Genomic DNA, 12,374 nt, shown 5'->3' on the forward strand with positions numbered 1-12,374 from the left:
TTTGTGGAGAAACTTCAAAGGCCAAAGTGCAGACACACTGCAACTGGGTATCTACGAAACCTATGGCACTTCTAAGATAACATCACAGCCACGCATGCAGGTTTTCCAACCACGCAGAACGCGCACAATCCCGCCCCACCCCACCCTCCCTGGCCTCCCCGGGGCGTGCACGCAGTCCACTGAACAAAACCACTTCTACACTGACGACTCTCACACCTCAGGTTTAGGAAAACTCCAAAATCCACTCTGAATAGTCCCGCCATGAAACCACATCCTGAGTGGCAGCTACAGCTCACCAGAGGCCTTGAGAAAGCGCTGACTGATACTGGCCGTGAGCAAGGCCCCTTCGTCAACAGCATCTTAATTTTCACAATAACCTGAGGAGGTAGGCAACAATTTTGCCATTTAACAGACAGAGAAACCGAGACTCAGAGAATCTGCCTACTATCATACAGCTGCTAACAGTAACAGCAACAGCTAATACGTGTGTTCACTATGTCTGAGGCATTATGGAAAGGCTTTATGTGACTAAATTAAATTAATCCTCACAAAAGCCACATGAGGGAGGGGCCACGATGATCCCCATCTTACAGGCGAGGAAACTAAAGCACAGAGAAGTTCAGTAACTTGCCCAGGGGCACACAGCTAATTACAACAAGACCGAGCTTCGCACGCCGGGTAGCCATTGTCTTAACTGGACACGAGATGTGAACCAGGTTCTGACCAGCCCCCACCCCGCGGCATTCTTCCCGCCCTGCTGACGACCCTAGGGCCCTCTGCCCCCCAGGAACTTACCTGTCGGCTGTGTCCGGGGCTGGATATGCTTGAAGGACTGGATTGTGACAAAGCTAGGCTGCTGTTTTTCCCAACCTGAAAGACACCAGCGAAGTCCTCCTCAGACGCAGGCGCCAGCGGCGGAGAGACCCGCCGCCACCACGTGACGTAGCGTGACGCCAGCGGAGGAGCCTGCGCAGTAGGGCGCGCGCGCTCCTCCCGCTGCCCGGGACTCGGGACTCGTGTTTCCATCTTAAATGGCAGAGGAAGTGAGTGCGGGAACTTAATGATGCCCTTCTCATCCCAGAGGCAAAGCGGAATGGAGGGAAACTCATTTTTTTTTTTTGCAGAGGAATTAGGTTTACCTATTTACTTATTATTTTAATGGAGGTACTGGTGAGGACCTCGTGCATGCTAGCCATGCACTCCACCACTGAGCTATACCCTCCCCAGGAGGAAAGCTCTTAATTCCGCTTCCCAGACTGCAAGTTTCAGGGAGGAGGACTAAGCATCAGACTCACTCCTGGGAGCATTGAACTCAGCTTTTTCACCTGTGAGCGCAGTACCAGACCCATCTTGTCTCCAGCCCAGACTCCTTTGGACCAGCTGGGAATGAATGTCTGTGTCTTTTTCTGAGTCAGTTTTCCCGTAATACTTCTTAAGAAAAAAAGCAAGATGGCATTGGACGTCCCCTTCCAGCGGGAGGTGGAGCGGGGTCTTTCCTAGGAGGGCTGCCCTGGGGGCATGTGGGTGTGACGATCAGGCTCCTCCCCTTTCTCCGTGATTTACCTGGGCACTTAGTGGGCTGGGTCCTCAGGGGAGCACGGTACCCCAAGGCAGCTCCAATAAAGAGCTCGTTTTCTACCTTAATTCTAACTCGTCTTTGCAGAAAGACATCTGCCCAACAGTCGCAGTCTTTTTTTTTGTATGATTAAATATCTCCGTGGCAAATTCTGGCCTTACACCTACCAGACACAATTAAATAGATCCCCAGCTGGTCCCCAAAGCACATGTTTACCTGGAATTTCTCAACTTCACTCACGCCATGCCTCCTCCAGTCTCCTAACAGAAGCAACACAGATTCCAAAGGCTGTTCCCCAACACCTGGAGATCACCAGTGGTGACCCTGGAAAAGCCTTTTTGTAATAGCCTGGTGACAAGCATCCAGATATACCTGCATTAAAGAACCAATACTGCCTAGACCCAAGGTAGCTGTTAAATCCATCAGCTTTTTGGATTTCCCTCCTGACGAGCACTCTCTGATGGAAGCTTGTCTGGTCCTTTCACCACTGGTTTTGATGAATTCATGTTTACTAAACATTTCATATAGTCCTGCAGACCAAAGACTCAACAGAGCCACATTTACTCAATACAGAGGCACTTGATTAATACAGAGGCATAGAGGTTAAAAGCCCAGACTCCAGAGCCAAACTGCCTGGGTGTAAATCCCACCCCTATTATTTACTTTCTGTGTGACTGTGGGCACATTTCTTAACCTTCCTGTACCTTGGTTTACTCATCTGTAAAATGGGGGTAATAACAGGTGAATATACCTAAAGTGCTTGAAATAGAAACCATCCCATAAGAATGTGTTAGCTGCTAGAAATTCATCCAACATGGGTGACACTATAGCCTTGCTGCTTAGGGCTTGCCTGTTAGAAATGCAGACTCTCAGGATCTACCCTAGCCCTGCTATCCTGGAATCTGCATTTTACCAAGACCCCTCCCCACTGCAACGGATTCATGTGCACATTCAAGTTTACGAACCCCTGGCTCTGGCCTCTGTCCTGAGACCTGGAGGTGACATGAACCCAAGGTTTAGTCTCAGGTGGGGCCTTGTGGGTGCTGGCCCCCTCCCCTGAACCCCTGGAACTAGGGAATCTGCAGCTATGTCTGAGTGTCTGGGCTCTGATGAGAGGACCTATGTCCTCCACAACCCATACCTGGACCTCAGGTTGCAGCTTGTCTGGCCCCTGAGATCCAAACTTGTTTTTTCTGTACTTGAATCCCCCTCAAGATGTTCTCTTCGTGAGGTTAACAAGTCTCATATAAAGATGACGCAAAACAGGAAAACAGCTTTTTAACCACTGCCTCTCATCTCTCCAAAGTCCTCATCCCCAGAGGGGCCTAGGCTTCGGGACAGGCCCACTTAAGTCTGTGGCTGTGGACCTGGGGCTGGTGTTACAGTCTGTGCACGCTATCCCGGCTGGTCCCCCCTAGTCCCCGCTGGACTTGAACCCCGGGCCAGCCCCTCCCCCTTCTGCTTGCTCCTCTACCAAATGGCACCAGAGTCAGCTGGGGGGTTTCCTAAGTGGCTTTTCCAGCCCAAGGTGAAGACTAGACTTGAGGGTGAGAACAGAGCTCAAGGGAGAGAAACACATGTTCTCCTTGGACTAGGTCACATTCCCCCATCTCCCCTCACAATATTCCCTCCTCTTTGTACAGTGGCCTTGAACATTTCTGCATCAGTTGGTGTGAGCTGCAGGGTCCCTTTAGGAAGGAAAGTTATGTTAGGAGAAGGGAGCCTGGTAAAGCGAGAACAGCAGTCACCTGGGAGCTGGAAGCACGAGCTCCCACCCCCTAGGTGGGACCCAGGTCATCATGTAACTGGCCTGGGTCTCTCGTTCTTCCTAAGGGGCTGCCAAGAGATCAGATAAAACTGCCCGGCAACAGACATCTTCAATGAAATCCTCCTCAGAACTCCAGATTCACAATAGGGCGGGGCAGGAAACTCAGAATCTGTGCCTCAGTTTCCTCATCTGTAAGGTGGTGATTACAGCACTCACTGCACTGGTTTGTTGTGAGGATTAAATGAGGTTATACTTGTTTGGGACTTGGAACAGCACCTAGCATGTAGTGGGCACCGTAGAAAGTGTTTGTTAAATAAACTACTCTCAGAGCAGAGGGTGGAACTGCCCACAGGGCAGCAAGGACCGGACTCAGGCTTGCGTTACCTGTCTGGGCCACCTGGCTAAGCAGGGTTGCTCCCCAGCTCCCCCGGCCCCTCTCCCCAGGGCGGTGCTGGGAGGCTCCTGGAAGGACGGGTCCCTTACCTGCCGAGAGGAGGTGCTGTTAACGGGATCGGGCACCGGTGCCAGAAGGCTGGGCGGGTTCTTTCTGTGAACGCTATTCATTCCAGGCATTTTAGTGATTTTACAGGCTTTGCTACTAGAACTTGAGTTCTTACGCTTTTTTCCTTCTGATTTGTCAAAAGAGAGGGGCAGAGAAGACACGGCATTGTGTGAGGCCAGAGAGAGGTCCCCTGCAAGGGAGGGCACAGAGAGGGGACAGGAGTCACTGCTGCCGCCCACCGAGCCCACGTGTCTCACTAGGTCCGCGGGGCCGCTGGGCAGCGAGGTCCGTCCTGAGGGCTCCAGTTTGGCACTGAGTGGGCTCACCCCATTGTTTGAGTTGTGCATGGACAGACTGTTATAGGGAGCGGCCGCCTGATAGGAGTTCAAAGCGGAACTGGCATTCAAAACACAGTTCTTTTTGTGGGGCCCTGACAATGGGGACGAGAAGGATGTCTGCAGGGATAATGAGGAGGAGGAGGAGGAGGAGGAGGAGGAAGTCGAAGACTGCGGCTTCCTCTTTTTGTTACTTGGAGACTCGTCGCTACGGGCGGACAGGTCTTTGACTTTTGAGGATTTGCTGGTTTTGGTTTTGGATGGCTTGTGGGATGGGGAAGGTATGACAGCTGGTATCGGGGACACGGCAGATGGGGCCTTGAAGGTTGAGTCCATGATGCTGAGGGTTGCGGCCACATGAGGGAAAGCTGTGGTGTGTGACATGAGGGCGCTCGGGTCCGGCGATGTCACAAAAGCTGCATTTGAGAGCATGGCTGATGTCATTATGTAAGAAGAGGTGAGTCTCGAGCTGATGGGAGCTGAAGGAAGATACACAGCACTGGGGTTGCTGAAAGGCTGTAAAACGGATGCTGGAACAGGGGTGGTGATGTGGGCTGCTGGCGAGGGCATGGGGCTATCTGCCGCAGGTGGGATCTTCCTAAACATGAGAGAAGAGTGAAAGAGAAACAGTGAGAAATAGGCTTGGCATTGCTCCAGAAGCTCGATTAAGTGTGAGCATCAGGGCTACAGAGAAAACCCTGGTGGAACCAGACTATGGAAAATGAAGCCTTGACGGATGGCAAAATCTGAATTATGGCCCTCCCCTATGGTCCCCCCACATTGCAACATCCAGCAACCTAGTTTTCATCACTTTCAGGTTTTCACATCCTTTTCTCCATGCTTTGCTACTGGATAATGGCTGATTTGGGTTCATGAATCAAAGGCGAATGTTATTTAGAATATAAATTTCCCCAACCATATTCCTCTCCATTTTTTCCCCGCTGGCAGTGATGAAGGTGGTTTTTAATGAGGAGTGGTCATTTCACACTTAGGTCCTGGCTTGAAGTAAGAAGTGCGAGGACGGGGCTTTGCCACCTGCACACGTGGGCCAGAGCATCCCCCTGCACCCCTGCAGCTCTGCCCACTGCCTCTCAGGGCCTCCCAGCCCCTCCGGTCCCCTACCTCCCCACCCTGCTCTTGGCTGGAAGCACTCTGGGAAACACCTGTCTCCTCACAGGCCAGCGTCCTCCTGCCGTCTGCAGCCTCTGATTACCCTGCAGGGGGGCACGTCCACGTCAGCTCAAGCTGCTGGCCCTGTTTTCTCCTCTTCGCCTCACCCTGCCTCAGCTCTCACTCAGGAGCTATGACTGGGGCGTGTCTGCCCTCCAATAGGTCTTCCTGGCCCTTGTTTAGGAAGGGGGAAGAGAACGGGGACCCTGGTGGATCCAGAGAAGGGATCAGGAATTTCTAGTTTGTTCTGGAGATAAATGCAGGAGAACATACAGATGGGGCGGGGTCTTCCTGAAAGTTGGGGGTAGGGGAGAGTTGGGAACAAACTCTCCGTCTTCTACACTGTGGAGCCAAGGTGAGCACCAGGTGGCAGGTAACTCTCGGGGCCTCCTGGCAAGTTCTGTCTTTTGACTTGGTTGGCAGCAGCTTCTACTTCCAAACCATGACCTGGGTCCACGTTGCTGCTACTCTGGGGACCGGGAGGAGCATGGGGGCCTCGGGGGCCACCATCTATCCCTGACTTTTTAGGAAAGGATGCTGACTTCAGGAACCAGGTGAGTATTTTCAAACTGGCTCTTTCCTGTTTTTCACCTTGTTCCCCTCCCCGCTGCCCCTGGAAATCATTTTCAGTATAGCTGGACCTCCCCAGAAATTAGGAACCAGCTCTGCTTCTTGGAAAGCAGTGCTAAAGGGGTGCAGGTGTGAGAGGGGCCCTCCCACAGTCCCTTCTCCCCTTGGAGGCCCCCTCCTGGCTGCAGTGCGGCGTCAGGCCAAGGGGCCTGGGACCCTGCACAGAGGCCCTGCTGAGGAGGAAGTGGCTCTCCTGGAGCTGCTCTCTCTGAGGATTCAGTTTTCTGCCTGCAATTTGGTGGAGCCTATGGCTTCCATCCTTAGGGTGGACTTCAGAGCAATCCTTGAACATATAAGCGTAGGGTCCTTGAAAACATCAGACTGTGGAGATCACATACTAGAGAAAAATATTGCCGAACCCAGCGTGGCTGTGATGGTGTTTGAAAATCTATTTTGTCTCAAGCCTAAAGAAAGTAAAAGATCCTGTCAACACTAAACAAGTGCTTCATTAGTACCTGTTGCAATGAATGATGAGTAGATGAATGGATGGATGGATGGGTGGTGGATGGGTGAGCAGGTGATTTCTCAGCAGCCACGTAACTATGCATGCCGGGCCAGGACTCCCATAAATCAGACCGGGAAGGTCTACCCACGCCCTTGGAACTGTCTGGCACTGCACAACCCCTTCCTAATAGCCCCAGGGCCCATTTGTCAGAGCCCGCAGCCGCAGCACACCACAGTGTCTCTGCTGTCGGGTGCCTCCCGCGGTTCTAACAGGCATCCCACTCCATCTGGCCTTGACTCAAGCTTCTTCGTACCAGCTGAAGTACAGAGAAAAATCCATGTGGGCAGAGGGTTGGCAGTTACTTGTAATAAAAAGTTACTGACAAATACCGGGTAGCTCATTTGCAGAGGACCCCAATCGATGACCATAACTGGGGTCTACTCTGAGCATCCCGATTTGTCGTTTTCCCATTAAATAGTATGAATTCAGGCTTCAGCATGTGCTGACTGGCAGAGCTGGAGTTCCCAGGCTTCCCTGGCTGAACCTCAGCACTGGGATGGGTGCTGTTTTTCTGCATACTTTCTACCTCTTTCCTTCCTCTCCCTGCTCATCTTAAGTGGACAGCAGGGGCAGGAGGGGACATGGGGCAGGGGAGAGGCAGGGCAAGGGGCGTGTGGTAGCTCACTGTCCCCGGGAACCCCTCCCCCAATGCTAGATAGTTAATGTGCTTTTCTAGGTGCCAAATAGCAGTGGATTTCAGCTTGGCGGGCTGTACCCTGGCTTAAGCTCTGCACACTGGCCTAGGGAAGTCCCATCCAAAAGCCCACAGATGCGAATAAATTACTGACAGCGCCCCTCCTCCCCTGCCAGCTGGCATGGAGATCCAGATGCTGACCTGGCTGAAAGAGAATACTGTGCTGGCGTCTCCTGATGCAGAGTTAAATGCTTGTTAAAGAAAAAAGAGTCTTGGCCGTTCCTTTTCTTCCTAATGTCTTCCACGCCCCCATCGGCTGCCATCCCTCCAGGTTCGGGCCCGTCGGGGCCTGGGGTTTGGGCAGCGAGGTTGAGAGGGTAGCGGGGTGCTACGCTCTCCAGTGTTGACACCCAGGCAGCCCCAATGTTGCTCAGTGACAGCAGATTGGTTAGGCAAGTCCTGAAAAGGGGGGAGGGACCTGATGCCCTGTGGCTCGGGTTTCTGTTCCTGGGGAGGAAAGGAATATGGAGCTTGAGCTGACAGGACACCAGGCAGCGAAAGACAGATCAACACATTCCTTCCACGTGTCCGGGATTTACACTTCCACAACACAGGAGAGCAAAAAAGGGCTGTGGGGACCACCGGGCTGGCTGCCATGCTGGGGACACACGCGCAGAAGGCTCAACCATAGAGTAACCGAGAGCCCAGCAACCCCGCAGGCAGTGCCAACTTGCGGCTGTTTAGAAGGGACACAGGTCGATGTCAGGGGGGCTTTTAGACACATTGGGCAGTCACTTAGGTGAGAAGAATCGATAAGCTTCTCTTGTGGCCCTTTCCTACTTCACAGGAAGTGTCAACATGTGATCCTGTCTACTCTGAGAGCCTGCAGGCGCAGTGGGGCTTACTTCTCTTGGAAGTTCTGGAAGCTCCTTGGGCATCGTGGTGAACAGGGGCTGAGGTGCCATCACTGCCTGGGAGAGGGCAGGTTTTGAATTCCGTCCCCATCCTACTTCCTGCGCTTCACAGGGCAGGGGGAGGGGTACAGCACTGGCTTTCCTGGACCCTCCAGGACTAGAGCTGAGGAATCCATGGTTCTGTGAAAGATGCCATCTTCAGAGCTCACCTTTGTGGGAGTGGGGGCTGGGGACAGCCGGGGGGCTGGCCTGGCACTACCAAGTGGCCGGAATGGCAGTTCCTTGCATGCTGTGGTTTGAGAGGGTCTAGCCTGTCATTGTGCACAAGAGCATCTCCCCAAGACAAGAAGGCTGATTCTTCCCTTTTTATGAATCTATTAAAATGTAAATACATCGGGAGGTGTGGGAGAATAAAAGGACCTTAGAGAAATGGGACATAAGCTGAGATTGGGGTAGAGAGACGTACAGGTAGAGGTGAGAGGAGCGTCCTAGGGAGGTGGGAAGGGCCAAAGACAAGCTTAACCAACTTCGCAGCGTGGCCCAGGATCTGCCCTGTTGGCCGCTGTTATGTTCTTTTATCAGTGGGACATTAAACAATGACAAATTGGTCCAGAACCATGATGAAATTTTTAGTATTGACATCGTAGCATTAACATTACAAACAGAGGCATTTTTCTTAATATCCTTAAATGTTCTTAGTCACAGCAAAAAGGCCCTTGAACACTGTTCAATAAACAAGGTCTTGCCTAACACGTTTTCATTTTGTTTAGATTGCCAACTCATAAATGGTCGTGAAAGAAGACAAAGCTTAGCACACATCATACAGCCCCTGAAAAACTATAGGCAAGTCATGATGAGGGGCTGACATTGAAAAATCAATCAGGAACCCTGACTTCAGCATCATTTCATTCTATGGAAAGCCAGTTGGTGACATTCACTTAGCAAGCTGGGATTCAGACACTTGTGGGGCAACTCTGATCTTACACTGCACGAAAGCCGCTCACTTACTTCCACATCTGTGAATTCAAGTGTTTTTCTACCATGGAGTTTAGTGCGAATCGAAAACGGTCCCATCTTCTGTCGAACACATAGTACCCTCGTCCCATGAGCCGACTCCCGAATGAGCAAAACTGTGAAGAAAAAAAAAATTTAATTCTGATTACAGGTTAATAAGCTAATATACACAATACAGAGAAAAATAACATTTGCATAAAAGCACACAGGGGCACTATTTTCCTCAAGATAAAGAGAAGCCAACAGTGCTGAAACCAAAAATATTTCTGTGGTGCTTAGATCGCCTCGATTTTTTGCAGAACCTCACAGGATGACTCAATGATAGTGCCGTTCAGTCTTCTGTGGCAACAAGGGCTACCTTCTCCACACCTGGGATTGACCCAGCATTTTAGGTTGGGGGAAAAAAAAACAACAGCCTGTCCCATCAGCCGTCTTCTCAAGGAAGCCGGTGGGTCCCTGCTTCTCCTCACAGTGATGGAAGCTGCTGGTTCTGATGTTCTTTTGCCAACTGGTCATACCTTTTCTATCTGTTGTCAACAGAGCCACTTCACGTCCAGCTCAGCTAAACTCCTTCCTTTCCTGGTGCGAACCTCACCTCCCACTCCTATCAGCACGTGCAGGCAGGGCTTCCCCCGGAGCACGTCACTGCCTCCCAGCTTATGCTCATTCTGTTCCCTCTGCCTGCCATCCCCTTTCCTCTTCTCTGGGCCAGTTCCAACGCTCCCCTCCCTCAGGGCCCTAATCAAGACTTTATCTGACTCACCGAGCCACTCTGAACCCCCACCAACACCTATACACACTCCATGATGTTTCACCTGGGAATTACCATGTGGCTGTTTTACGTCATACAGGATGCCTCTGTGCCCGACTGGATTATAAATGCACAGGGCCAGGGACCCCACTTTCTTCTTCTTCCTCAGTCTGAGGATAGACGGGATTTAGGCTAAAGGATAGATGACACAGATAAGGTCCTACAAAGTGTTTAAAGCAAACTATCACATTTAAAACACAAGGCTGAAATACGAGCAGTCAAATGTTTAATCAACATCATTGATGATGCTGTTAGGACAACCAGAAGGCCAGCAGACAGAAATGCAAGCAGTGGCCTCCGCGAAGGTGACATTTGGCTGGTCAGAGCTCAGACGAGTCTGCAAATGACTCTATAACTCAAATGCAGCTTCTCCCCCGCCCCCAGGACTCCCCCAGCAGCTCCCTGGCCTCCATCCCAGACACAGTGCTGGGCTGGCACCCGTTCCACGAGCCCTTCCTGGAACAGGCCTTTGGAACAGTTCTTAGGAGGAAATGCAAGAACTTCCCTTTGTTTTGTTTCTGCTTATGTTTAGGGGGGAGGGGGGCTTGCGTTAAAATCTTGCCACCCACCAAATCTGGTATTCCTGCTGAAAAAACTCTTTTCCACACTTTGACATTAAGTGCTTCCTGGCCAAGCAAGAAAACATACAAAGGGAGTCCTCGCACACGGAGGCTGGTCCCCAGCAGCATGTGGGAGCCGGTCCAGGTCCAGACATATTTTCTTCCTTCATCTCCTTGCTAAAGACACCCTGAACAAGCGTTCATTACAAAAATGATTTAATGGATCAATTGGCCATGAGAGAAAGGGCAAAGTAGAGAAACAAATCCATGGCCTTTCCGTTTAAATCAGCAAAACATTAAGGGCACACAAACCTGCTGGGCCCAGAGCTGACCTCATCCACTGTGCCTGGCAGCTTGTCATCTGGACAAAGATCCTGACGTGCTGCAGAGTCTGGCAGAGCCCGGACTCACTTCCAGACTTGGAAGCTGGAGGCCCCTGACTGTCGGTGCTACCTGTGTCTCTAATTCAATACGGGAGCCAGGCGAAACGCCCTGAGAGGCTCCAGACCTTGGTCGCAGAATATGCCCCACGCTGGGCGGTAGAGGCCTGTGCTGAACACCTGGCAGACCCAACTGGTTGCCAGTCTCATCAACTGTCATCTCCGCTCTCCCCGCCCCTTCCTTGCTAACAGAACCACACTCTTAGTAATACCCGACATGGAGCAGTGAGCAGGGAAGGTGTGTCTCTTCCCAGAACCTTGGGATGAATCACGGCTGGTTTCATCCTGTGTTACTACGGTCCCATCCTTCTCTGCCACTGATTGGGCATGTGACCTTCTTCTGGCAGATGTGAGGAGGAAGATTTTCTTCCTTAAGAAATGACATAAGATAGCAGCTTAGAAGAAGACTCCCTTTCTGTTTGTCCCTTTTTACCCTTTGTAGAATACCACTGGGTGACGATGTGATATTGGAGCTGTAGCTGATGCTTCAAGATCATGCGTGAAACGTAAAGAGGATTGCAGAGATGACACTTGCTCAGGACTAGGGCGTCGTGGAGATGCCGAACCAAGCCTGGAGCCACTTACCTCTAGACTTCTTGTGATGTGAGGCCAGTCAGTGACCGAAGTGCATACACTTGTATGAGCTGAGTTTTCTATTACTGGCAGTCAAAGACAACCCTGATTGTCCCTATCTCTGTCCTGGCCAAGAGGCAGAGGCTCAGGCTGTTGGGAAAGCCCAGGTCACCATCCTCCCCAGAAATCGGAAGTGAATCTGGCCTTTATTCATCACACTGACAGAAGGGAAGAGGGACTCCCTCTATCTTGATGCAGGATTGATTTCACCTAGAGTCCATGAGACCTAGGGGTAGTCAGAGCTCATCTCGCAGAGCTCAAGCCGGGAGCAGAGCAAGCCGGCCGTGGGGGCCCACGTTACAGGCCTCCCCGAATTCGGCTCTGTGCTGGCGGCACCAGGCAGTCTTCTCTTACGTGCCCGTAGGGAAAACACAAACAAGCCTCCAGCTCATGGCCCTTTATACTTCCCACCTCAGTTCCAATGGCCTTGGCCTTCTGAATTGTTAAAGTGGACTGGGGAGAAACTGAGCTGACCTTTTCGTTAATCAGCAATCATGCTGACGTGAACTCCTTCCTCCCTTCCTACACGTGCGCGCGCGCGCGCGCACACACACACACACACACACACACACTGGGTTCTGGTGCCATATGGTCACACCTCCTGGTAACAGTATAACTCAGAACCAACAGGGAGAAAACCGGCCAGGGCTGGCCGCTGGCACACTGCTCAGACAGACGGTTTCCAAAGCAAGTGGGCTAGACAAACTCTGGAAATCAGAGGCTCCATTTTTGATGGGCAAGGCAGGAAGGTTAGCTCCCTGGTCATCCTCTATAAACACCAAGCAGGATGGCTTCAGGGCGGCCCACAAGTACTCAGGGATTTAAAGGATTGTAATCAGCTGGGAGCCATTCCCTTCCCTTCTGTGATTTTCAAGGGGGCAA

General features: G+C 51.7%; 1 protein-coding gene across 14 annotated transcripts in view; it reads right to left on the reverse strand.

Annotated features, from left to right (window-relative positions):
* Window positions 1–12,374, reverse strand: part of ATXN7L1 (ataxin 7 like 1) — a 218,317-nt gene that overhangs the window by 3,731 nt on the left and 202,212 nt on the right. For 10 of the 14 annotated variants that reach the window (XM_032484200.1, XM_032484201.1, XM_014556119.2 and 7 more), the window contains 4 exons: window positions 9,043–9,164; window positions 7,322–7,627; window positions 3,828–4,779; window positions 796–870 (listed from right to left, as the gene is read on the reverse strand). In XM_032484200.1, coding sequence (XP_032340091.1) covers window positions 796–870; window positions 3,828–4,779; window positions 7,322–7,627; window positions 9,043–9,164 — 1,455 coding nt within the window. The other 4 variants (XM_006181018.3, XM_014556123.2, XM_032484203.1 and 1 more) reach the window with 2 other exon arrangements.

Source organism: Camelus ferus, chromosome 7 (assembly GCF_009834535.1).
Source record: "Camelus ferus isolate YT-003-E chromosome 7, BCGSAC_Cfer_1.0, whole genome shotgun sequence".
Lineage (NCBI taxonomy): Eukaryota > Metazoa > Chordata > Mammalia > Artiodactyla > Camelidae > Camelus > Camelus ferus.